At 44.4% G+C, this 27,976-nt stretch overlaps 2 protein-coding genes across 7 annotated transcripts in view; both read left to right on the forward strand.

Moving 5' to 3' along the window:
- Positions 1-9,328, forward strand: part of LOC117548247 (protein NLRC3-like) — a 65,381-nt gene extending 56,053 nt beyond the window's left edge. For both annotated transcript variants that reach the window (XM_034219395.1, XM_034219397.1), the window contains exons 13-15: positions 7,811-7,927; positions 8,047-8,188; positions 8,692-9,328. In XM_034219395.1, coding sequence (XP_034075286.1) covers positions 7,811-7,927; positions 8,047-8,188; positions 8,692-9,044 — 612 coding nt within the window. In that variant the 3' untranslated portion in view covers positions 9,045-9,328. The remainder of the gene's footprint in view (positions 1-7,810; positions 7,928-8,046; positions 8,189-8,691) is intronic.
- An 8,149-nt stretch (positions 9,329-17,477) lies between these two features.
- Positions 17,478-27,976, forward strand: part of LOC117548245 (protein NLRC3-like) — a 30,939-nt gene continuing 20,440 nt past the window's right edge. For 3 of the 5 annotated variants that reach the window (XM_034219390.1, XM_034219394.1, XM_034219393.1), the window contains exons 1-4: positions 17,478-17,614; positions 18,196-18,354; positions 19,318-19,517; positions 25,667-27,527. In XM_034219390.1, coding sequence (XP_034075281.1) covers positions 17,493-17,614; positions 18,196-18,354; positions 19,318-19,517; positions 25,667-27,527 — 2,342 coding nt within the window. In that variant the 5' untranslated portion in view covers positions 17,478-17,492. Of the gene's footprint in view, positions 17,616-18,195; positions 18,355-19,317; positions 19,518-25,666; positions 27,528-27,976 lie in introns of all 5 variants that reach the window. The other 2 variants (XM_034219391.1, XM_034219392.1) reach the window with 2 other exon arrangements.

Below are 27,976 nucleotides of genomic sequence, written 5' to 3' on the forward strand. Positions count from 1 at the left end.
AGGGGACACATGTTGATGTAGAAGAGACATGAAGAAGAGGGGACACATGTTGATGTAGAAGAGACATGAAGAAGAGGGGACACATGTTGATGTAGAAGAGACATGAAGAAGAGGGGACACGTGTTGATGTAGAAGAGACATGAATAAGAGGGGACACGTGTTGATGTAGAAGAGACATGAAGAAGAGGGGACACATGTTGATGTAGAAGAGACATGAAGAAGAGGGGACACATGTTGATGTAGAAGAGACATGAAGAAGAGGGGACACATGTTGATGTAGGAGAGACATGAAGAAGAGGGGACACATGTTGATGTAGAAGAGACATGAAGAAGAGGGGACACATGTTGATGTAGAAGAGACATGAAGAAGAGGCGACACATGTTGATGTAGAGGAGACATGAAGAAGAGGGGACACATGTTGATGTAGAAGAGACATGAAGAAGAGGGGACACATGTTGATGTAGAAGAGACATGAAGAAGAGGGGACACATGCTGATGTAGAAGAGACATGAAGAAGAGGGGACACATGTTGATGTAGAAGAGACATGAAGAAGAGGGGACACATGTTGATGTAGAAGAGACATGAAGAAGAGGGGACACATGTTACATTACATTGCATTTAGCTGACGCTTTTATCCAAAGCGACTTACAATAAGTACATTCGACCAGGAAGACACAACCTTGAAGAAAACAGAATCATATAAGTACATCAGGTTTCATAGAGCCAAAACATTTCAAGTGCTACTCAACTGGCTTTAGATAAGCCAGTCCTTTATTAGTATAAAAGTGCTTCGTTAATAGTTCTATCGCTCGAAGTGGAGTCGAAAGAGATGAGTTTTCAGTCTGCGCCGGAAGATGTGTAAGCTATCTGCTGTCCTGATGTCAATGGGGAGCTCATTCCACCATCTCGGAGCCAGGATAGCAAACCCACGTGTTTTTGCCGATGGGAACTTGGGTCCCCCTCGCAGCGAGGGTGCAGCGAGTCGTTTGGTTGATGCAGAGCGTAGTGCACGCGCTGGGGTGTACGGTTTAACCATGTCCTGGATGTACGAAGGGCCAGATCCATTCGCAGCATGGTAAGCAAGTACCAGTGTCTTGAAGTGGATTCTAGCAGTTACCGGAAGGGAGCGGAGGAGCAGAGTGGTGTGGGAGAATTTAGGAAGGTTGAAGACCAAACGAGCCGCTACATTCTGGATGAGCTGCAGAGGTCGGATGGCACATGCAGGTAGACCAGCCAGGAGGGAGTTGCAGTAGTCTAGGCGTGAGATGACGAGAGCCTGGACCAGAACCTGCGTCGCTTTCTGTGTCAGCTGGGGACGTATCTTCCTGATGTTGTAAAGCGTGTATCTGCAGCAACGGGTTGTAGCAGCTATGTTTGCAGTGAAGGACAGTTTGTTATCTAGGGTCACACCCAGATTCCTTGCAGTCTGAGTCGGGGAAACAACTGAGGTGCCGATGTTGATTGTTAGGTCAAGAGTGGGACAATCTTTTCCCGGGAGGAAGAGCAGCTCAGTCTTGTCAAGGTTGAGCTTGAGGTGGTGAGCAGACATCCACTGAGAGATGTCAGCTAGACAAGCAGAGATGCGTGCGACGACCTGGGTCTCTGAGCGGGGAAAGGACAGAATTAATTGGGGTGTCGTCAGCGTAGCAGTGGTATGAAAAACCATGCGGGCTAATGACTGATCCGAGCGAGTTTGTGTACAGGGAGAAGAGGAGGGGACCAAGAACAGAGCCCTGAGGGACCCCTGTAGTTAATTGACAAGGGTCGGACTCAGACCCTCTCCAAGTAACCCTGTAGGTACGGTCTTTCAGATATGAGGTGAGGAGGGAAAGTGCAGAGCCAGAAACTCCAAGTTCTTGGAGAGTGTGAAGGAGGATCTGATGGTTCACCGTGTCGAATGCAGCAGACAGGTCCAGAAGACAGAGGAGAGGGAGGCTGCTTTAGCAGTGTGCAGTTCCTCAGTGACAGCAATGAGAGCAGTTTCTGTTGAGTGACCTGCCTTGAAACCAGACTGGTGCGGATCCAGAAGGTTGTTCTGATTGAGATAACAGGAGAGTTGTTTAAAGACAGCGCGTTCAAGTGATTTAGACAGGAACGGGAGGAGAGAGACAGGCCTGTAGTTTATAACATCAGACGGGTTGAGAGTGGGTTTCTTTAGGAGAGGGTTTACTCTTGCCTCCTTGAGACTGTTTGGAAAGTGACCAGAAGTTAGAGAAGTGTTGATGAAATGGGTGAGAAATGGTAGAATATCAGGAGCGATAGTCTGAAGGAGGTTTGAAGGGATAGGGTCCAGAGGACAGGTGGTAGGGGCGGGCAGAGGTAATGAGGGTAAGAACCTCACTTGGAGAGAGAGGGGAAAAGGAGGTTAGTGTGTTGGTGGAAGGAGGGTCTGGTGACCCAGCGGTGAGTAAAGGTGAGTCAGAAAAAGAAGAGCGAATATCATCAACCTTTTTTTCAAAGTGGGTAACAAAGTCGCTTGACAGAAGTGAGGAGGGGGGAGGAGCTTTTGGAGGGTCCAAGAGGGTGGAGAAGATGGAAAATAGTTTTTACGGATTGGAATAGGAAGATTGGATCTTATCTTGTAAGAAAGTGCTTTTTGCCTGAGAGATCGAAGCAGAGAAAGAGGAGAGGAGAGCCTGATAGGTTAGGAGTTCGTCACAGTGTTTGGATTTCCACCGTTTCCGCTCTGCTGCCCTAAGGACGGTTGTATTAGCACGCAGTGCATCATTTAGCCAGGGAGCAGGAGGAGACTGACGAGCCTGCCGAGATGTGAGAGGACAGAGCGAGTCCAGACAGTATGAGAGAGTAGAGAGGAGAGTTTCTGCAGCAGAGTTTGGAGGCAGGAGTTGGAAACGAGTCAGAGGAAGGGAGGGCTGAGAGCACCGACGAGGCAAAGGTAGAGGGGGAGAGGGAACGAAGGTTACGGCGGACAAGTGCAGGATGAGAAGAGATTAGTTTGTTATGTTTGGAAAGGGATAGAGAGAATGAAATGAAGAAGTGATCGGATGTGTGGAGCGGGTTTACAGAGAGGTTAGAAGTAGCGCAGTTCCTTGAGAATATGAGATCAAGGACATTGCCAGCTTTATGAGTCATTGGGGACGGAGACAGTGAGAAAGCAAAGGCAGTTAACAGGGATGTTAGTTCGTCTATCTTCCCCGTCTGGAGGTTGAAGTCTCCGAGAAGTACAGCGGGAGGGCCAGTTTCAGGGATGTGTGAGAGGAGATTATCTAATTCCTCCAAGAAGTCCCCCAAGGCGCCTGGTGGACGGTAGAGAACAACAATGGTTAACTGTATAGGATGGGTTACTGTGACGGCATGGAATTCAAAGGTGGAAGGAGTGAAGTTAGGTAGCTTGAAGAGGGAAAAGCTCCATTTGGGAGAGAGCAGGAGACCAGTGCCACCTCCTCTGCCAGTTGGTCTGGGTGTATGGGAGAAGGAATATGCAGTGGAGAGAGCTGCTGGGGTGGATGTGTTGGATGGAGTAATCCAGGTCTCAGTGAGAGCAAGGAAATCCAGAGATTGCAGGGAGGCGTAGCCAGAGATGAAGTCAGCCTTAGGAACAGCTGACTGGCAATTCCACAGGCCACCTGAAACTAGATGTTGGATCTCAGTGGAGCATGTGGGATAGACGAGAGCAGGCCGGTTATATCGATTAGGAGATACACGGGGCCAGTGATAATTGCGAGAAGACACATGAACAGGAATGGAGAAAATACACATGATTATAGCATGAGGGGCTAGAAAACTAAAGAAAAGAGAAATAAGACACCAGCTCAATCAGAGTAGGATTTGCCTCCTCTTTGCCTCCCTCGTGACTCCCGTAGGACTCCAATGTCTTTGTCAGTCTTACTCCCGTAGGACTCCAATGTCTTTGTCAGTCTTCGGCTGTCTGACGCTTAAGCTGACGCTCCAGGAAAGAGCTACCTAAAATGGACGCCTGATTGCTGAGTTCTCACAGCTGTAGGGGCGTGCCCCTCTAATTAGTTAACTATCTACAGCTGATGGGCGACAATAGACTGGCCCTGCCTATATTATAATGCAGGCTTGAGAGCTGAGACCTGTGTAGCAGGTTTCGCCTGAGCAGATCTGAGATTTAAAATCTCTCAAAAGCGATTTAGCCGTTTTAGCTACAATAACTACAGAACAATTATACAGAGTAGAATAAATGAAACAGAGAAGTCTAATTAAACAAGAATATAACTTACAGTGGTTGCTGCGTCAATAGGAAATGTCGTCACCCGGTCCAGATGTACACTGAGTTCATCAGATTTTAAATGCGGTATTTAAATGCTTTTTTAGGTGAAAGATGACTGAGTCACGCGGTTGTACTTCATGTTGATGTAGAGGAGACATGAAGAAGAGGGGACACATGTTGATGTAGAAGAGACATGAAGAAGAGGGGACACATGTTGATGTAGAAGAGACATGAAGAAGAGGGGACACATGTTGATGTAGAAGAGACATGAAGAAGAGGGGACACATGTTGATGTAGAAGAGACATGAAGAAGAGGGGACACATGCTGATGTGGAAGAGACATGAAGACGAGGGGACACATGTTGATGTAGAAGAGAGATGAAAAAGTGGATTTTGCTCAATAGGTGACCTTCAAATCATTAACTGAAAATCACCATAACCAAGCGTATGGACCGCATTGTCTTACTGAACCGATGAGCGGTGGCTGCTGTGCAAAACCCTACATTCCTGAGACAACATTTTTCATGACAAACGTAGGAAATTATCTCGTAGCTTGAAAAATGACGAATAATTAAGCAATAATAATTAAACAAAGTGCCTCTTGAGGGCATGAAGTGACAAAAACGTTCAACATTCCTCCATTAAACCCCATTGTAATTTCAGGCTGATATCTCCTCACATCAGCAGCCGCACACCTTTAGTTAATCTGCCAAAAAGGCCACATTATTGACCCGAAAGTACACAAAAAGCACACTTCAGATACTCAACTTCCTTGAGATACTTCACGCTTTGAAATTTCACCGATATCTGTTACGGTTCTTTAACAAAATGTTCACATGTAACAGGTTTATCTCTCATTCAGAACAATGAAAACCTTTGATCTCTGGACACCTCGTTAGCTCAAATAGAAACACCTGTGTAATGGAACACGATGATGTCATCGCTCCAATGACATGCTCAGAGCAGCAGACTTCAGATAAAGGTTAACGGCCATGCCCTCAACAGCTCTATGTCAAATATGGGGTGTCATCATATGCCGTTTCTATGGAAACGCATCCCTCGCCATAAAAGACGATGTCGCTATACATTAACTCCTATGAAAATGTTAAAAAAGTGCTCAAACTTCAGTCCAGCCGTGAAGACATCTACGGGACAGTTTTGAGATTTCTTCAAATGCCGTTGCCATGGCAACACAATGCTCGCCATGAAACATGGTTTTCTCATAACTTCAGTGAAAATGCTCCAAACCGCCCAAAACTTCACAGGTTTGGTAACGATGCAGCCATCAACGCATCTAAGCGTATTATGGGGTGTCATCAAATGCCGTTGCCATGGCGACAGACCACTCGCCATAAAACACGATGTCGATGTAAGTCCAATGGACACGGTCCAATCGTCCCCCAATCTTCACTTGTATATCACCGGTCCATGCCTCAACAGCTTTACGCCAAATCTGAGATCTCACCATATGCCATTTCCATCCCTCGCCATAAAAGACGATGTCCCTATAACTCCTATGAAAATGTTCAAAAAGTGCTCAAACTTCACATGTGTGCTAACAGTCCAGCCGTGAAGACATCTACGGGACAGTTTTGAGATTACTTCAAATGCTGTTGCCATGGCAACACAATGCTCGTCGCCATGTAACACGGTTTTCTCATAACTTCAGTGAAAATTCTCCAAACGGCCCAAAACTTCACAGGTTTGGTAACGATGCAGCCATCAACGCATCTAAGCGTATTATGGGATGTCATCAAATGCCGTTGGCATGGCGACAGAACATTTGCAACCAAGTTAGTTCAAAAGTTTGCAATTCAAATATTCTGCTGCTTTTCCAAGCCTTTTTACTTTATTTTCTTCTCTCATCACACATTCAAGCCCCCAGTGTTCATGTATCATTTCAATCTAAATTCTTCACTTTCTTCTTACACATTAGATTTCAGCATAGCAATTCAGCGTTAGCTTTTCAGCATAAAGCATTCCAACTAGCAATTTCTTCAGGAATTGCATTCTCTAGTTCCCCCTATTACTCGTTTTATGAAGGAGATGTCCGGTCACTAAGGCACATGGTGTGTGTGTGTGCTCTGCTCAGCTTTGCTCTGTGCGTGTGTGTTCGTATGTGCCCGACACCGGCCTTTGTTTTCAAATGACCATGAACATTAATTTACACACATCTGGCCAACTCCATAGGTATATGTGTGTGTTCCCAAGTGAAGAAGTTTGTTTAATCTTAATCTCGATGTAGTGCTCAGTCCTATCGGAGTGCACCGGAACAAACGACACTTTCAATAATATGGCGTAATAATCGGGCAGTTCGATGTGTGTAGAGGTGTGTGTGTGGTGTGTGTGTGTGTGTAGAGGTGTGTGTGGTTAAAACTTAGCAGCGTCGATCTCTATTCAGCTGTTCTAATGAAGGTAAACACAGTGAAGGTGGTGCGTAAAAGGCACATCTCTCCTACTTGGCGAACCGGTAACTTTCTTGCATGAGATACATTCTTTATTTTTTTTCATGACCCTTTAGGGCGGGGGTGGTGAACTATTAGCGCCGGTGTTATGCCGTATTATGCATGCTCACTGCACCTCGCTGGAGCGTGCCACAGCGTAAAGTAAAAACTCAAAGACATATCAATTATTTGTACGGCAAAGTTAGGTTTGGAAACTATATAATTTCCTTTTTGGCGGGCATGCATAACACCGGAGCCTCGCTGTGGGGAAGCTTTGGTGCTGTTCTGAGTTTGTTCTAATCTGTCAAAATGACGGACTGTTTTCAGATTTTTCCGTCATTGTTAAAAAAAATCCGTCATAGGTGGAAAATATTCGGTTAATGCGACCTCTGCGAGTGAGTCACTTGCTTCAGCAGCTAGGCAAGAATCCTTCCTGGCATTCGGAAAACGAAGAGTGGAACAGGCTAGCAAGTGTGCAGGTGTGCGTCATATGAGAGGCCCCGCCTTACATTTTACGCCACAGATTTGGGGAAATTGGTCCGTGCGCAAAGCATTGTGGGGATTTTAAGGACGCAAAGTCTACCCATGTGCAGCCTCGAAATTACCCCCAAACCAAGGACGCGGCCTCGGTGGAATTCCAAGTATGCTGGACATTGGAACAGTCCTTCGGCGGCACTCGATGATATTGGCTTGGAAGCTAGTATCCTTGCGATTGAGAAACGGCCACAGTCAGACGAGACATATACCACGTGATGACACGTTAGGCTCGTGTTGTGTTCAAGGACCCTGACCTTGGCCAGGAAAAACAGGCACTCGCTTGTTTGATTATTTTGCTGTCTAGATTTCTTGAATTGTTTTCTATTTTGCGTGTGTTTATAAATTACCTCGAGGGCCGTACCAAATGGTCTCGCGGTCCGTATACGGCCTGGAGGCCGGAGGTTCCCCACCCCTGCTTTAGGGGCTCCGTAAACAACCCTAATAAATATATAAAAACATGTGTTGGAGATTTGAAATTTCATCCAAAAATATCTAACCTATACACTTTAATTAATCTACTCACATATGTCCTCATGGTGTTATTCTTAATTGATTGTAATTATTATCTCTCTGTAGTGCAGGTCTGTCAACATATGTTGTTTTAAATTGATCAAATTGTCCTGTTACTGAAGGTTGTTAAAAAACACAAACGGGCTGTGAACATCCCAATCTCCTCCGACTGTGAGCTGGACATTGATCACAGTTACAGTGTGCACTGTGAACCTGAGGGCTTCTTCATTCAGCCTGAGGTGAGTCACTGATGCTCCTTTAAAGAAACACAATGATCATTAACACACATGTATCTGCATTTGGATCCACAATCAGGAAAGAAACAGATACACATTTCACTTCTGTTTCTGGTTTTCAGAGTAAAACTTTTAAATCCATGTTTGGACCAAACTACCATCCGACATTTCAAGTGTCCCTGATGACGAGCACAGAGAGAGTGTTCTTGAAGGTCCAGAACCAAGGTGGAAATGAAGTCTGGAATTATCGCGTGTCACTGGAAGGTAAAGACTCCACCTGAGCTCAGACCCAGTGATAGACTGTTTAACTCTAAAGCTCCATCTCATAGCCTTCTCTATTAAGACTCCATGGCAGCGTATCATTACAACATTAAACACACAACCTGTTATATTCTAAAACTATAGTAAAAACTAGTGTGGTGGTGAAACAGCGGGGCATCATGGGAGTTGTAGTCTTCAGCTTCTCGTGGTTAAGTGGATACACCGCCATTACAGGAGACCGTGATGAACGTACTGTTACCTTGATTAAAATTACACGTCTCTCTGAACCATTTGGGATAATGTACGTACACAACTCAACACAACTCAACACAATATAAATAATACAGGTGTAAGAGTTTTTATACATTATGAGGAAATGCTACATATTATAACTTTAGGTGAACAGAAATCCACCTCTGGGAATGCTGAGTTATACTTTAATTGTTAAGAGATCTGTTTAATGTGATTGTTGGTTAACAAAAGTATTTTCCCTGTTTGTCTTCCAGATCCAAGGAAGGAATTGTCCCAGAGAAATGTCCCAGCAGAGAGCAGAGTCCCAGCAGAGAGCAGAGTCTCAGCAGAGAGCAGAGTCCCAGCAAAGGAGTGGCTGCTCTCAGTTCGGACAGAGTTCATTCAAAGAGTGTCTCTATCCGTCCTGAAGGACCTTCTGGATAAACTCTTTCAGTCTGAAGTGATCAATGAATCTGAAATGGAGTCAGCCAAAACCAAATCCCGAAATGACGGAGCACGAGAGGTGGTGGACGTGGTGCGAAATAAAGGAGCTGCAGCCAGCAGGGTTCTGATCAATGCTCTCCGTGAGCTGGACCCGCTTCTTTACGAAGAGCTCAACTCGAGCTGAGGCAAAACCTCGTGGAGTGTGTGAAAGCCCCTGCTAGTTTTGACAGTTGAAGTCCTGTCCTCTGTTTTGTTACCTGTACATTTCCCCCCTTGTCCTTGAAGGTATCACAGATTCTGAGCGAAGGCCACTTTCCTTCTCTCTTTTCTCCTGGACTCCCTCCTGAGAGCAGCTACCCGTATTGGCCTTCCTTTGGTATTATCTTGATATTTTTTCAAGTAGTTGTTCACTTTATTACATACAATCAGTGTTTCCCCTAGGTTTACTGCTTTGGGGGGTGCTGCCTGGCCGGGGGGGGGGGGGGGGGGCAGTCGTTGTCCGAGTCAAATCTACAGAAAAAAAACAAGTCAGACACTGAAACATGCACATGAATTGGATAATAAAAGTCCACATTTTCAATGTGAAAAATGACCGTCGATAGATTACTTCAGTTATATATATATATATATATTTTATATATAGAAAAAAAGAAAGGAAAAAAAACACCTTGAATTTCAGGGGGGGCGCGGGGCTCCGTTGTCTACCAAGACAATGGGGAAACACTGATACAATACTTTAATTTGCCAGAATCCATTGCGTCCTTTCACATTTTTGTCAGGCCAACCACTGGACCTTCCTTTATGAGAGGAGAGGAGAAAATGCTGCCCCACAATGCATTGCAGCCGCAGCATTTACCGTCACACAACAGTCACGGAAACAACCGATTATGACCGAGAAATGATATCATGAAAGTTATGGTGCTTATTACGCATTTTAAAATGTATGTGGTAAGTTGCCAAAGTGCTTTGTTTTGAACATTCATCAGTATTATAATCAAAAAGAGAAATATGAACGTTAGTTTTTACTGAAATGATCAAATAAAGTCTTTGGGGTTTGTTCAACTTTTAAAAGATGTTTGAATGGTGATATACACAGTGATAGATGTTAAGGACTAACGTTTATAATAAATACATCTGTATTGATTTTAAGATATTTTCATCAATCATACGTATTGGGATCATTTGTATTCATGTGGACCGGAGGGAGAGGGTGACGAGCATCAGTTTCACTTTCCTTTTTTATTTCAATTCTAACTTTGGTCATGAAGAATATGTTTCTCTGTTGTCCACGTTCATAAAGCAAAGCAACAGCATCAGAGCACGGAGTCTCTAGATGAGTTTACAGGAGTCCCTCGTTCTTATTGAACATCCATGTTGTAGTCCGCTGTATAGAGATCTGTAGTTTCCCCACAGCAGCAGACGCACATTCATGACGTCCGCTGGCGCATCATAAACACGTCGGATAGTGAAAGTGCATTCGGATTCTCTAAAGTACCGCAGTCTCTTCTCCTAAGTCCTTTTGAATTCTCCTATCCACTATCCCTTAACCCCGTGACGTTTCACTCAGAGGTCAAGGAATAGGAGATAGGGTTAGAACTTAGGAGCTGATTGTTGGACTATTCGACCGCAACCTTGGGCTATAAAGGAACTACAGCACGGTCACATGACTTCACGTCACCACCGCTAAGCTAAAGGAGGCTAATGTTGGGCTATAAAGGAACTACAGCACGGTCACATGACTTCACGTCAACACCGCTAAGCTAAAGGTGGCTAATGTTGGGCTATAAAGGAACTACAGCACGGTCACATGACTTCACGTCACCACCGCTAAGCTAAAGGCGGCTAATGTTGGGAGTGATGACATTTATTGCGCACATCCACTACAGCGCGGAGCGCGGTTTAAGGGTGCCACGCCTGGCCCGTTTTTGGTTGCGTTTTCACTTGGCGTGGTTCCGGTTAGCGGGTACTTTTTCAGTTTTCTGGCTCTCCAAAATCGAGGTTCTTTCCGGGCCAACAACCGGGCTGAGTATGCTAAACAAAATGAACATATTTTACCGTGATTTAATTGTAATACACGTTTCAAAATGATGCCGAAGTAACAACATACTGATACCGGTTTGTAAAAAAACATGAATTAATGCTTTGACAAGTCTGCAGACAGACGAAAAACTTTTTTAAATGCGTGTTTTCTGAATAGAGATTGGCTGGTTCCCAACCTACTAACTTGAATACAAATTCAAGTTAGTAGCTATTAATAATAATAATTTCAATTTCTATAGCGCTTTTCACGAAACCCAAGGACGCTTTACAATGGGAAGTAACAACAACAACAACAAAAGTAATAACAATCATACAGATACATAGGCTGAAGAAAACAAAACAGGAACAGTTTGCTGGATACCGCATATTAGTTGAGGCCAAAGGCCTGAGTGAACAGATGGTGTTTGAGGTGTTTTTTGAAGGTGTCCAGAGAGTCTGCATTCCTGATTGCAGAGGGTAGAGGATTCTAGAGGGTGGGGGCTGCGACACTGAAGGCTCTGTTGCCAAATGTTTTCAGCTTGGAGCGCTGGATGGAGAGCAGCCCTTTGTCGGAGGACCACAGGTGACGAGAGGGGGTGTAGGGCTGAAGGAGATCAGAGATGTATGGAGGGGCTAGGGAGTGGAGAGATTTATTTATCTATTAAAGGCATAAAAAGACATAAATGTATAATTATTTCTTTAATAGAAATATTTCTTCTGCCGGTAAAGTGTCCAAACCAGGCTTTTCTGGATAAGCGCATTTTTAAAACATAGTCATTGTCCATGCCGGTTTCAGTTGGATTATTTGTCACAGTTGCTCCGATCAGATCGGTCTCCTCCATTTTGTAGATTATTTACGACTTTTGAATCCACATAAACACATCGGCAAAATCCGGCTTACTTTGAGCATGTGTTTTAAACAGTTTAATCCCTTTGTGAATTGTTTCCACTTCCGCCGTCCTTTCATTTCTTCATACAGCGGGAATCCAAATGAATTAATCCTGAGTCCAATAACCATCAAAGTCACTCCAATAGTGCTCCTTAACTATGCTTTCATCCTCCTTTAACAAAATACTTCACATTCATCCAGTTTATGACGGTAGTTGTAGCTTTTGAGACTTTTAAACTTTTTGTGTGTGTGTGTGTGTGTGTGGGGGGGGGGGGGGCGCAACTTCCAACAGGAGTCATTTGGGGGGGCTCTTGGGAAAAAAGGTTGGGAACCCCTGGGCTAAGCTAACGCAGTATATGCTCCGACCGTTCACAAGAACGGCCTATACAGACATAAATAAAGCAGCGACTGTATTCTCCATGACAGACAGTCTGTGGTTTGTACTTGTTTAACTTTTGTCTAGTTTCTGAACAGATATGAGGAGCTGTGAGCTCTGAGGGCTAACGGCTGATGTTGGTTGTGTGTTCTGCCCACACTGCGTTACTATAGATACTGCCCCAGTTCCTAAACTGTAATGGAAACGCAGCATAAAGTGAGCCTGGCCTAACAAGGTCTAACGAGGCCTAGCCATACCGTACTAAGCCGAGCGAGGCCCTGCAGTGGAAAAGCGCCATTAGTCATCTCATTTAGACACTTCTTAGCAACATGCTATTGATGCACATACTCTTCAATCCTTCATTGTGATGGATCCCCTGCTATAGATACAGTGTTGAACTTCCAACCCAGTCTCACAAAAAAACGTGTAATAACTACGTTGGTCCACAACTTGGGACGTAGTATTTCTACAAAAACGCCTCTGAAATTGTAAGATCCCTACGTCTTTTTTCACCATTCATTCCAATGGATGGCGTCTATGTCACGTGAGCTTCAAATTTCTCCCTTCAGAAAAAAAAACATGGCCGAACTTCGTTTTATTCTCGGTGGAAAATGCCTATTTTAAGGTTAGTTTGGCCATTAAAATGCGTTTTGATGTCATTTGATGCGAGAAATGTGAGTTGTTATTTCAGAGTATGTGTGCAGTAGATGTACACAATCTTAAGCTTGCTAGTTATTACGAAGATTACTTCAGGAAATTGTGTCTATAAAACGTTTTCATTGTTACCAAGGTGGTTGCTAGTGTGGCGGCACGTGGGGGTGTTTGTTGGAAATCCTATTCAACTAAAAGCCAGACAACGCCACCTTGGGAATGGCACCCAAGGAAATAATTATTCCAAGTACCAACAAGGCACTCAGGTTCGTGATACTGAGGGGTAGGAGACGTGGTTCCAATTTATCAAATGTTTTATTTCTGGCATTAAAATATCATTAAAAACACCATAAGATAATTATACACACTGGAAATGAAGAGGGGAACTCTTAATTCAGGGATGCTGAGGCTTACCAGTGGATGGAGGTGACGAGGGGTGAGAGGGATCCCAACAAAGTAAATTAAGGCACCCGTGATCACTACACACTCACACGAAGGAACACAAATCGGGGGGAGCACAGCACGACACACAAAGGGGGAAGCCACCACCGGGGACACCAGCACCACACCTTTGGCTCTCAGCAACTAAGAAGGGCAAACAATAAACAATTACTGGGATAAACAGTAAACACAAATTAATACACCGACCAACACATAAGATAAGTATAAGACAATAAAAAGTCAAGAATACTACAAAATACTGATTTCAAGTAACTGAAATAAACAAAACAAATTTAAAGCAACAGGGTCGAAAACTAAACCAAAGAAACGAAAATCAACCTAACAGTCTTGAATTAATCTTGAATTAAATAAACAAAACAAACTTAACTCAATGAAATAAGTAATCATGAACAGAGATTAATCGAACAGTCCACGATAACAATGTTTAAAATATGGCCCTGTAATGAAGAGCAAAGGCACAGTGATACCAAGACAGACAATGTAGGCCAAGAGCAACACCCGCCAGGCAGTAGTGTGGCAGGTGAAGCACAGTAGGGCAGGCAAGCCGACTGTGCAGACAGACACAGCCGTGAGGGCAGACCAGTGGTCCAGGCAACAGTTAGGCAGGCAATACTATGGAGTCAGATTTGGGTCAATATTCTAGCGCATAAAACAAGCTACTCACGAGCGGAAAATGTGATTTTACACGCGCCTAAAATGACCCTCGCGTGCAGATTAAACCCCCGCGAGGAGAGAGAGCCCTCTTGCTCGCTCGCGGGAGTGTCAGCTTCACTCGCTCGCGGAGTCTGTCTACGCGCGCAGTGAAAAGTTTCTGGCACTTTGGGGACGGAGCCACTGGACTTTGATTGACAGCTGCCAGGAGTTGCCAGGTTTGATAAATGCATGAACTACCAAGAGCCGAGGAGTGACAGCGGCAAGATCAGGTGGACGAGATTGAATGGTAAAGTTGTCCATAAAAAACTATTATATTCGTAAAGTGTACAACTAATATATATATATAAATTAATTTGATATAAAAAAATGACACATTAATTCTGAGTGCAATACTTTTACAAACACTATAGTAATAATATGCATTCATTATACTATTACTATAGGAGTGTTCTATAGTGTGTTCAAAAAACAACTACAGAAACACTATATAGTATACTATAGTAGTACTATTTAAAATATAGGAATACTACAAAGATCTAGATACATAGTGTTACTATTGAAATATTATAGGGCTACTATAGCTAATAAAATGGCACTACAGAAAAAACTATTGTAATACAATAGCTGGTGAAAAATACTACAGAACACTACAAACTTACTAAAGGACACTATACAACTCTTATAGTATACTATAGTAATACTATAATTCATGTATAGTTCATTTCGTAAGGGAGGTGCATACAGCAGACAGTAGCTAGCAGTTTTCCACTCAAAAATATATTGTTTTATATCAAATTAATTAATATATATATTAGCTGTACACTTTACGAATATAATAGTTTTTTATGGACAACTTTACCATTTAATCTCGTCCAACTGATCTTGCAGCTGTCACTCCTCGGCTCTTGGTAGTTCAGGCATTTATCAAACCTGGCAACTCCGGGCTTCCTGGCAGCTGTCAATCAAAGTCCAGTGGCTCCGCAACAAAATGTCAGAAACTTTTCACGCGCGCATAGACAGACTCCGCGAGTGAGTGAGGCTGACGGAGCCTACACACGGCGGCGTGCGTTGCCGCTTGGCGGTGGGCGTGTCTTGAGCTTGGGGAGTCAACGCGAGCAACGCGAGCAACAACCAATCACATGAATGTCCCGCCCCGGACATACAAAGCAAAGCATTCATGCTACATCCATGCTGGCTAAATATACTGTCTATGCTTGCTAGCTGTCCATTCAAACGAAGTACACTGGATATAAACTCTCCAAACAGGCGAAAACCTACCAGTGTCACCCACTGTCTCTGCCACCTCCCCCCATGCCTGGCTCCTCCGGTTTGTATCCCTGTATGTAAAGAGGGACTGGTGGTCATATAGTACCGCCACGATCATTTTCTCCTCCATTTTTGACATATGGGAAATAACTGCGGTCTGGCTCTCCCAACATACACGCGGTTTGATTGGCTAGCGCTTGGAATGTCAGATTTGCATACGCGGGATTTGCCGCCTCCATCGAGGCGGCAAAAGTAGAACATTGCTCTACTTTTGCAGCGAGCACCGCGAGAGAAGCTACGCTTTGCTCCCACAATGCAGTTCGGCGAATAGTGACGTCACCCCATTCAAAGTGAATGGGCAGAAGCGGCAACGCACGCCGCCGTGTGTAGGGGCCGTAACCCTCCCGCGAGCGAGCGGTTTAATCTGCGCGCGAGTCATTTTATGCGTGTGTAAAAGCACATTTTCCGCTCGTGAGTGGCTTGTTTTACGTGCTAGAATATTGACCCAAATCTGACTCCATAAATACACTCGTAGACGTAGAGCAGTCGTGAATGCAACGCAGACATAGAAGCAAAACAGAAGTCCTTTATCACGCTTCCAGCGCAGAGCCTAGCAGACATTAAGCGATCAGGTGATGTTACAATAACAATACTAGGTTAAGATCATTCAGGAAGAATGAGACAAGCAGAAGGTCTACATACTAGTGATGTTACGTATTGCGCCGAGGCTTCGGAGCGTGTGTCGAGTAATCCCCGAAGCTTTTTGTGAAGCATGTATCGAGGCTTGTATCGTTTTGTGCCAGTGACGTCATCGATGACAAACGAAGCCTCGCTGCCTGTCGATACCACGTGACTGCTTCAGGAAGCGATTCAGATCGGTTGAACCACAACGCTCATAATACCAATGGATGTATAATAAGAACCATATTACCCCTCCTGTACCCGGGCCCGGTGACACGATGGAATCAAGAGAGCTCAGACCCTCACTTATATAGAGGTCGGAACATGTCATAACGTATAAATAGATACAAGCATAAATAAATGTAGGAATAAAAACATGAATAAATACAGAAATAAATATGTTCCAGTGTTTTCAGAGAGCTGTAGTGTGTGTGCTGTGGCTCAGCTGGAAAGCAGTTGACTCACGACCGCAGGGTCTCTGGTTCAACGACTGAACAATACGTATTTTTTGTTGTTTATAAAAGCTACAGCTAAATGAGACAATGTAGTTAATAAATGTATTCTTTGATATGGTTTAGCCTTTCTCAGGCTACAACATGGTTACGTTTACGAATATTATTAAGGAATACAAATCCCTCTTTGCAATGTTTACCAGCGTCCTTAGGCTTTTCAATCACAATCATTCAACTGGAATAACAACAATATTGTTAACATGAAAATATGATTTAATGTTCGTTGTTTAGAGTTATTCTAAGGCTTTACTCATTGGGAACTCGGTATGAGATAGAGCACACTGTTGAGATGTCCAATCTGCCTGTTGTACACACTTTCACCAACAGGGGGTTTGTGTTCAAATGAAGCCCATGATGAAGCCTCATGAGATGAACCCTTTTGCGAACCAATTGGCTGGAAAGCTTCAAAGCTTCATAAGGCTTCATCTCACCATCACTACTACATACCGATCAGGCCAAGTTCAGACAAACACACAGCAGGAGAGCTTCATTTACAGCGGCAGCAGACATGGGCTGCAGGATCCCTGCAAGGGTCTACAACCAGTGATACATTTAGTATTTAGGCTAATTGTCATGCTAGGTGTACAACAAACGGCAGCCACTGCAAACTCACCGGTGCCAGCGGATAAAGCACGTCAGCGGAACCCGGAAGTGGCCTTCGTGCCAAAGAGCAAGAGGGAGCAAGAGCGACACTGACCCCTCTTTATAAAGGTTGCCCCGTGTGGTGATAGGGCTGAACAGTCTATCCTGCTACACTATTGATCTCATAGAATCTGCATTGCTGCTGATTAAACAAACAAAGAGTTTATAAAGGAGTTTAAATAATCTACAAAATGAAACTTGAGCATTCATGCAGCAGTAATACTATTCCACAAACAAATATATATAATATGGAACAATACACAGTTAACACTAGAGTACCCAAAACAACAACAAGTAAGGTTTTGAATGCAGGATGTTTTTAGATTTATTTTCACTTTGTGGTTTTATTACTTTTTCTTCAATAACTTTATTTTCCTTGTTTTTAGCTGCATGTCTATTTATATCGTTCCTATACGTGTTTTTGTAACCGTCTTACTGTGAGAGCAATAGAACATAATCCCTGTTGTACCTGTCCATGTGATGAAGCTGGTTATGAAACAAAGGGAGGAGCTACAGACAGGGAAGGATGTTGAAAGTGAAAGAAGGAAGTCAAACTGCCAGACTCCATTTTACACTTCGGCAGAGCAGCAGGAGGAAAACAGAGTGAGTTTTAACAACAGACTGCTTTTTAACACTTTAATCATTTACTCAGTTGAACTGTATGTCAGAAAATAATCTGTAAATACAAATATATTTATTTCCTGGAGTTGAAAGTGACATCTTCAAATGTTGTGAACTTTTTTATCCATTTCCTGGTTTCTAAATCAGAGTTTCATAACATGTAACAGCCAAGCGCAGTCACATGGAGAGCAGCCTGTCTGAAGTCTGACTGATTTGATGTATTGAAACCAAGTTTATCATTATGATGGTTTAGATTGACATCATGTTATTATTATAATGTGTGTGTGTGTGTGTGTGTGTGTGTGTGTGTGTGTGTATGTGTGTGTATGTGTGTGTGTGTGTGTGTGTGTGTGTGTGTGTGTGTGTGTGTGTGTGTGTGTGTGTGTGTGTGTGTGTGTGTGTGTGTGTGTGTGTGTGTGTGTGTGTGTGTGTGTGTGTGTGTGTGTGTGTGTGTGTGTGTGTGTGTGTGTGTGTGTGTGTGTGTGTGTGTGTGTGTGTGTGTGTGTGTGTGTGTGTGTGTGTGTGTGTGTGTGTGTGTGTGTGTGTGTGTGTGTGTGTGTGTGTGTAGTGTTACTGGTTTTTCTCTCAGACTGGAGAAGATGAGTGATTTCAAAGTTGAGGAAGAGGACAAATCTCAATTCCTCAGCGGTCTGTGCGGGAGTGAGCAGTCTGAAGAGGAACCTCCAGACTTCAGAGATGAACCCGGACCCTCAGACACAAAGTAAGAGTCTGTTTCTACTGTGACCTGAAGAGGATTCAGTTTTTATATTATCTGATCATCTAAACGGTTCTTTTATAATTACATGAGGGCAGTAGAGTACAGACACTCTGTAGATATAGTATAATGATAGTAATAACCAGGTGAGCTGGTTGTATTTATCATTAGACGATTTATTTTGTGCGGTGCGATAAACTGTAGGGTCAATGCGCATAAATGTGCCTGGCAACACAAATCAAAAGAAGATGTGAAATGTATATCCCCCCCGTGTATTCACACAACTTGTAAAGTTGCAACTTGAGAGTGAAGTTTGTGACGCTCTGTTACAAAAACCTGTCAGTGTTGAGCTTCTGCTCCTGTGGTCACTGACATGCTGAGATGAATCAGAAGAGGGAACATCAGCACCCAGAGCTCTACAGCACCTCATGTTAAATCAGGGTTCTTCATGTACCTGTATATAAACCAGAGACTGTCTGTGGTGCTAACAATATAATAGCTGCTGTTCTTATGACTGGATGTCATTTAGACACAGCAGCTACAACGTTAGCCTAGCTTTAATCGATTTCCATTCAGAAAACTAACATTTAAAGTGTTTTGCTTGTTGTGTTGCAGACAGACCTGACAAAGCATTAACTCAGGCTTTTAACAAATCACTATCATTACATTGTTATTTCGGCATCCTTTCCATATCTTTAAAGACATTAATTCACAGCAAATTATATGTAAATTGGGTTCATAGTGCTAAAGTGTACCAGATTAATACAGCTGATGTTATGAACCCAGACACAAAGCTGTGTGGTTCCCTGATTATATGAATAACTAACCACTATCTACCTTATCATGATGAAATAGCATCTATACAGACTTTTAAAAAAAAAATCAAACTAGAATTTGCCACCTTGTACCTTTGGTGAGAATCAGCTCCACTAATGTAAAGTGTTATAAAGGATGTGTTCATCTCCATAGAGGGAAGAGGAAGAGTCCTGTTCCTGTGGAGGAGCAGCTGTCCAGCTGTGCTCTGTGTCAGGACGTCCTGAAGGATCCAGTCTCTACCAGCTGTGGACACTGGTTCTGCAGACAGTGCATCACCTCATACTGGGAGCAGAGACCTCCATCAGGAGACTCCTGCTGTCCTCAGTGTGGAGAAAGATGGAACATTCTACAAAGTAAGAAGCCGAACACATTCAAGGTTCAAGGTTCAAGGCTTTTATTTGTCATACGAACATAGCTACAGTATAGTTATGACGATGAAAATCATAGGTCACAGGCTCCTCCAACAGAGCAACACAATAAAACAGAAAAACAGAAAAAAATAGTGCAAGTAAATACAAAAAGAAAAATGTGAAATAGTTCAATTAGAGTCTACATACAAGTCATTGGAATATGATATATTAGATAAATAATTAGCAACCAGCTTAATGTTATGGATGTTGTTTCAAAGTTCAGGTGTTTAACAGTCTTATGGCCTGTGGGATGAAACTGACCCTGAGTCTGGTGGTTTTAGTCCGGATGCTGCGGTACCGTCTGCCAGACGGCAGCAGACAGAACAGTTTGTGGCTGGGGTGATGGGGGTCTTTGATAATCCTGAGGGCTTTCTTCCTGAGCCGCTGGGAGTAAAGGTCCTCCATTGATGGCAGCTCCTTCCTGGTGATGTGCTGTGCAGTTGGCCGATAACGGTCGTGTCGTCAGCAAACTTCACGATGGTGTTGGAGCTGTGTGTGGCCACACAGTTGTGAGTGAACAGGGAGTAGAGCAGAGGGCTGAGCACGCAGCCTTGAGGGGCTCCGGTGTTGAGGATCAGGGTGGAGGATGTGATGTTTCCCACCCGCACTGCCTGGGGTCTGCCCGTCAGGAAGGTCAGGAAGTTCAGGATCCAGTCACAGAGGGCGCTGTTGAGCCCGAGGTCTCTGAGCTTGATGGCCAGCTTGGAGGGCACAATGGTGTTGAAAGCTGAACTGTAATCAATGAACAGCATTCTCACAAGTGTTCCTCTGGTCCAGGTGTGAGAGGGCAGTGTGGATGGTGAGGGCTATGACGTCATCTGTGGACCTGTTTGCTCTGTAGGCAAACTGCAGGGGGTCCAGAGAGTCAAGGAGGGAGGAGGTGAAGAAGGGTTTGACTAACCGCTCAAAGCACTTCATTATGATGGAGTGCTACTGGGCGGTAGTTGTTGAGGCTGGTGATTATTGTCTTTTTGGGACAGGAACGATGGTGGAGTGTTTGAAGCATGTGGGGACTACAGACTGCAGCAGGGACCTGTTGAACACCTCTGCCAGCTGAACTGCACACACCCTGAGATCACGGCCAGGGATGCCATCAGGTCCAGGAGCCTGTGTGGATTAACCCTTTTAAAGGATTTACACACATCCGCCCTTTTTAAAACAAAATGGCAGGGCTCCCGGTCCTTCTGTGCCTCCACAGCCTGACTGCTCTCGAATTGAGCACAAAAGCTGTTCAGCTCATCTGGGAGAGATGCGCACGCAGACACTCCCTTAACACCCCCTGCTGCTCCTTTGTAGTCTGTCATTGTTCTTAGTCCCGCCCACAAGTTCCGGGTGTTACAGCCTTTGAAGTCAGACTCCATTTTGTCTCTGTATTGTCTCTTTGCACTGCTGATTGCTCTCCGGAGTTCATACCTTGATTTCCTGAACTCATCTGAATCTCCACCTCTAAACGCGATAGTGCGCGCTTTCAGCTTGGTACTGTTGGAGCAATGAGTGGTCTGAAACCCACCTCGGCTCCGCGCGTCCTTTGATGAGCTGGTCAAATTATAAAAGAAGGAATTCAAAGCACCAGGATAAAGATTAAACAATAATCTGTTTTAATGGTAAACAACAACAATACACTTTAAAGGGGCACCCCTGCTATGTCCCCAGTACACTTTAAAGGGGCACCCCTGCTCTGTCCCCAGTACACTTTAAAGGGGCACCCCTGCTCTGTCCCCAGTACACTTTAAAGGGGTACCCCTGCTCTGTCCCCAGTACACTTTAAAGGGGCACCCCTGCTCTGTCCCCAGTACACTTTAAAGGGGCACCCCTGCTCTGTCCCCAGTACACTTTAAAGGGGTACCCCTGCTCTGTCCCCAGTACACTTTAAAGGGGCACCCCTGCTCTGTCCCCAGTACACTTTAAAGGGGTACCCCTGCTCTGTCCCCAGTACACTTTAAAGGGGCACCCCTGCTCTGTCCCCAGTACACTTTAAAGGGGTACCCCTGCTCTGTTCCCAGTGCTGGGAGATCTTACTATCTTGGCAGCAGGAGGAAAAGAGACCGGACACAAGGACACAACAGGGCTTCATGTAGTTAGAAAGGGAGGGGTTGTGTAGGATGCTCCTCCCATATAGGTCATCCATTGGGCGATACAAAAACGATGGCCGGTCGCAACGAATCAGCGCGAGCCAGCCGAGGCGACCCGGAAGCAAGAGTCTCTTACGTTTGAGACAAAACAAACACATCTGGTGTTCGTTGTCTCGCATTCTTGCAGCCTGCACACACACGCACACATTTTCTGCATAGACTTCCCTCTCTCCGGCCCCCTCCCCCATCAGTTCAATACACACAGCTCCACACACCCTTGGCATTTTTAAGATATGTCTAAGATATAGTTGTTTATCGTTGACTAATACAAGTAATACATGTACGTTACTTTAATATCAATAATAACGAGGAAAACATTACCTCTGCTCCCAAGCAATCCTACAGATTAAACAATAATCTGTTTTAATGGTAAACAACAACAATACACTTTAAAGGGGCACCCCTGCTCTGTCCCCAGTACACTTTAAAGGGGTACCCCTGCTCTGTCCCCAGTACACTTTGAAGGGGCACCCCTGCTCTGTCCCCAGTAGACTTTAAAGGGGTACCCCTGCTCTGTCCCCAGTACACTTTAAAGGGGCATCCCTGCTCTGTCCCCAGTACACTTTAAAGGGGCACCCCTGCTCTGTCCCCAGTACACTTTGAAGGGGCACCCCTGCTCTGTCCCCAGTAGACTTTAAAGGGGTACCCCTGCTCTGTCCCCAGTACACTTTAAAGGGGCACCCCTGCTCTGTTCCCAGTACACTTTAAAGGGGCACCCCTGCTCTGTCCCCAGTACACTTTAAAGGGGCACCCCTGCTCTGTCCCCAGTACACTTTAAAGGGGCACCCCTGCTCTGTCCCCAGTACACTTTAAAGGAGCACCCCTGCTCTGTCCCCAGTACACTTTAAAGGGGTACCCCTGCTCTGTTCCCAGTGCTGGGAGATCTTACTATCTTGGCAGCAGGAGGAAAAGAGACCGGACACAAGGACACAACAGGGCTTCATGTAGTTAGAAAGGGAGGAGTTGTGTGCGGATGCTCCTCCCATATAGGTCATCCATTGGGCGATACAAAAACGATGGCTGGTCGCAACGAATCAGTGCGAGCCAGCCGAGGCGACCCGGAAACAAGAGTCTCTTACGTTTGAGGCAAAACAAACACATCTGGTGTTCGTTGTCTCGCATTCTTGCAGCCTGCACACGCACACACATTTTCTGCATAGACTTCCCTCTCTCCGGCCCCCTCCCCCATCAGTTCAATACACACAGCTCCACACACCCTTGGCATTTTTAAGATATGTCTAAGATATAGTTGTTTATCGTTGACTAATACAAGTAATATATGTACGTTACTTTAATATCAATAATAACGAGGAAAACATTACCTCTGCTCCCAAGCAATCCTACAGCAATGTGAGAAATAGTAGACCTTTACAGCATGTTTAACGCACACTCATTTCACCATGCACACCATGCAGCCCACCAGATGTTTGACATGCTGTGTCCAAATAAGGATATCTCATCTCTCACATCTCCACTACTCTTAATACAAATGTTTCACTTCTCATATTTCCTGCTTCTTGTTATACAGACTGCTATTATTTAATACAAAGTAATTAAGTACACACATATGTTTAAGCAAACTCATATCTGGATACTAGGAACACAGGTTACTTCAGTACGCACCTCGCTGTTTATCCAGGGCTTTTGATTCGGGAATGTTTGTACAGTAAACTTCAGTACCACGTCATCGATGCATTTCCCAATGTAGCAAATGTGTGTGTTGATTAGGGTTGCAAAATTCCGGGAATTTTCAAAGATGGAAACTTTCCACGGGAATAAACGGAAATTTATGGGAATAAACCGGGAATTTTCCAAATTGAAGGTTGGATCTTCATAGGGAACTTAAACATAGTTGGGGAAAGTATATTTTAGCATAATCTTGACTAAAACAAACCGATGCCATTCAAGTACACTTGAAAATCCATGGCATAGCACACGGCTTACTGCATGGCTATTGAGACCACACAAAGGTTCCCAACAGGCTCACAAATGTGAGGGTGGAAACACTGGTTGGCATCCGGGCAATCCTAATGCTCTCTTACCACATTCACACCAACGCAACTCCAGTTCAAGCTCCGTGCTTTTCAGGTTCAGAACCAGTTCTTCGGTTTAGCTCTGGCTCTTTTCACACCGCCCAGAGTCCGACTGGTAATGCGTCGTTGCGTCATCGTTTGCGTCATGACGTAACCGTTTACGTGCCTACTTCATAAAGCCAAACCGCGCGGATGAAATCAGGTGCATTAATTTCTTATGGCTCTATCTGCAGCTTTTCCGGAGTCATTTCTGTGGTTTAGTTATATTCTTATAAAAAAGTGTACTTGTGTCAATAAAGGTTTTTTTAAAACACAACTGCTTCCGAGGTCGGTCTTATTTCTTAAGGTGGACTGAACCATGAGTGTGGAGTAACGTTGTATCTTTCATTTAAATGAACAGTAACCTTCACCCAGGTATGTAACAGCTGTTCTCAAATGAACACATGAAGTAAAGTTTAATATTTATAGTTTTATAGATTTATAATGAGTTATAATGAGAGGTGATCAACGTGAATGCTCAGGTTCCACCTTAACACGCAGACACGTTGCTTTACCATGAGCAGAAACCTTTATATATACAGTCTATGGCAGAAACACTGAAACTCTTGTTAAGTTTCTCCATCGTTGTGTACAAACTCAATAAAACGCGGGCTTTTTGTTGTTGTTCAGGAGTTTATCTGTCTCTGCCCCCCGCCTCAACGTAAGCGTGACGTATGCGGTGCTTTTGCTCTGGCCGGACAATTTTTTGGTGCTTGAAACGAACCGGATTCCGGAGCTAACAGGCTGCTCCGCTGCGGTGTGAAGAAGAAAACCCGGTGCTTTTCAAGCTCCAGCTCCGAACCGGCCCTGAAACACCGTTGGTGTGAATGAGGTATCTGAGCTGGACACAGAGCCATCCTCAACCAGGCTAGACAGTGGCACTGCAGAGGAAGACTCAGAGTGTGATGTTGATGAGGCCCAGGAAGAGCCCGTTGACTGAAAGGCTTTAGCAAAAATGCAGAGGATTGCTTGAAGGAAGATTTGCATGTTTAATGGGACTTTTTGGAGGGAGAAGGGCTCTTTCCATTTAACATTTTGAATGGGACTTTGTGGGGATTTTTGGATGGGATGTGGGTTAACATTTTTATTTATTTTTTAAATCTGTTGAAATGTCATGTTTTTTTGTTTAATTTTGCATTGAATATTTCCAAAATTCCCCAGCTTAACTTCCCATGGAAACTTTCCAGATATTTACCGGAAACTTTCCGCCCCTTTGCAACCCTAGTGTTGATATTCAACCATATCTGATGACTTTTGGAAGGAGGCCCTGAGAGCTGTTAGCTCATCCTCCAGTTGCGCTAGACTCAGCCTAATACAGATTATCCTTAGACTACATTATAGCAAGGCTAAGCTCTCCAGGATTTATCCAGATAGATTAGATGACAGGTGTGATAGATGCTCCCAGGCCCCCTGCGACCTGACTCACATGTTCTGGTCGTGCCCTAAATTATCTAGCTTCTGGCAATCTTTCTTCGAATGTATTTCTGAAATTGTAGGTCTAAAAATCTCTCCATCCCCTCATGTAGCTATTTTCGGTCGGCCCCCAGATGAAATCAACATTACAAACACTCAAACCAATGTCATTGCCTTTACCGCCTTGATTGCTCGTAGGAAAATCCTTCTTTTGTGGAAATCTCCTTACCTCCCTCTTTTAAAATGTGGCTGAGTGATACGTTAAGGGAAAGTGAGTAAGGGTTCTTTTTGGGGGAAAACATGAAAATGCCTTAATTGCTGTAATGCACTGTTTCACTTTTTTTCCATGTGAATAAAAATATTTAGAAAAAAAAAAATCATGACATTTAAAACCCTGACTGTTTTTTTATTTTATTTTCATCATCAGATTCTCAAAAGCATTTTCCTGATTCTCTCATGTTTCCTTCTCTTCCAGCAGAACGTGGTCTGCAGGAGGTTCTAGATGAACATAGGCTCAGTCTGAGGAGGAGATGTGAACGTGTGACTGAAGGAACTGATGAAAGTGAAACCCTCCTCAACAGGATCTTCACTGAGCTCTACATCACACAAGGCCAGAGTGAAGAGGTTAATACCCAGCATGAGGTGAGGCAGCTGGAGACAGCTTCCAAGAAGAAGCCCCTCCATGACACTCCAATCAAGTGCCAGGACATCTTTCAAGCCTCACCTGACCAACAGACTCCCATCAGAGCGGTCCTGACCAACGGAGTCGCTGGAGTTGGAAAAAGCTTCTCAGTGCAGAAGTTCACTCTGGACTGGGCCGAGGGTTTGGGAAACCAAGATGTCAGTCTGGTGATCCCGCTCTCCTTCAGGGAGCTGAACCTGATCAAAGGTGAGCAGTACAGTCTTCTCAGGCTGCTCCATGTTTTCCATCCAACCTTACAGAAGGTCACAGCAGAGCAGCTGGCTGTCTGCAAAGTGCTGTTCATCTTTGACGGCCTGGATGAAAGCAGACTTTCTCTGGACTTCACAAACAATGAGGTTGTGTCTGATGTCTCACAGCAGTCCTCAGTCAACGTGCTGCTGACAAACCTCATCAGGGGGAAGCTGCTTTCCTCGGCTCTCGTCTGGATAACTTCCAGACCTGCAGCGGCCAATCAGATCCCTCCTGAGTGTGTGGACAGGGTGACAGAAGTACGAGGCTTCACTGACGCCCAGAAGGAGGAGTACTTCAGGAGGAGATGGAGTGATGAAGACCTGTCCAGCAGAATCATCTCTCACATCAAGAGCTCCAGGAGCCTCCACATCATGTGTCTGATCCCAGTCTTCTGCTGGATCACTGCTGCAGTTCTGGACCACATGTTGACTACAGACCAGAGAGGACAGCTGCCCAAGACCCTCACTGACATGTACGCACACTTCCTGCTGGTCCAGACCAAGAGGAAGAAGCAGAAGTATGAAGAGGGACATGAGACGAGTCCACAGCAGCTGACGGAGGCTGACAGGGAGCTTCTTCTGAAGCTGGGGAGGCTGGCGTTTGAACATCTGGAGAAAGGAGACATCATGTTCTACCAAGAAGACCTGCAGCGCTGTGGTCTTGGTGTCACCGAGGCCTTGGTGCACTCAGGAGTTTGTACAGAGATCTTCAAAAGAGAGAGTGTGATCTTCCAGAAAACAGTCTACTGCTTTGTTCATCTGAGCATTCAGGAGTTCCTGGCTGCAGTCTACATGTTGCACTGTTACACCAACAGAGACACAGAGGTACTGAAGGACTTCCTGCAGGGATACTATAGCAACAGGTATAACAGAGATCAGGATTACCCATCCCTGGATGTCTTCCTGGAGGGAGCCATGGAGAAATCCCTCCAAAGTAAAAATGGCCACCTGGACCTGTTTGTCCGCTTCCTCCACGGCCTCTCTCTGGAGTCCAACCAGAGACTGTTAGGAGGCCTGCTGGGTCGCACAGGCAAGCGTCCAACAATCATCGAGAGACTCTTCAGAGGCCGGCTGGGTCGCACAGACAACAGACCAGAAACCATCCAGAGAGCCATCAGCAACCTAAAGGAGATGAGCAGTTATAACATCTCTCCTGAGAGGAGCATCAACATCTTCCACTGTCTGACAGAGATGAAGGACCACTCAGTAACTCAGGAGATCACAGAGTTCCTGAAGTCAGGGAACAGATCAGAGGAACTCTCTGAGATCCACTGCTCTGCTCTGGCCTACATGCTGCAGATGTCAGAGGAGGTTCTGGATGAGTTGGACCTGAGGAAGTACAACACATCAGATGAGGGACGACGGAGACTGATTCCAGCTGTGAGGAACTGCAGGAAGGCCGAGTAAGTCCAGATGTGATTAACTTTATTAATTAATCTGGATCAGAAGTTTCATTATTATAATAAACACTTTAAAATGTTTGATGTTTTAAATACTTTGAGAGTGAAATTAAATTATCCTAGTTATTCTATTTATTTATAATAATGTGACATTTTAAAGTTTTCTCCTCTTCATATTCCTTTGAGTGAAGGAGGTGTCAAACAAATGAAGGACTTTTTCCTCACAGCAGCATGTGATCACACCATACAGCAGTGTTTACAGTTATCAGTCAATTAAGTTATTAATATATCATTGCAGTTTCTTCAACATTAAATCAGATCTGTTTTTACCACAATGCTTAAGAGTTTAAAATAAGTCTGACAGGCTGACAATAAATATAGAAAACTCTATTATTAAATCAAATGACATGACAAAAGTTGTTCCATCAAATTCAGTAAGTTAATGAAATGTT

This window comes from Gymnodraco acuticeps, unplaced genomic scaffold (genome assembly GCF_902827175.1).
Source record: "Gymnodraco acuticeps unplaced genomic scaffold, fGymAcu1.1, whole genome shotgun sequence".
Taxonomy (NCBI): domain Eukaryota; kingdom Metazoa; phylum Chordata; class Actinopteri; order Perciformes; family Bathydraconidae; genus Gymnodraco; species Gymnodraco acuticeps.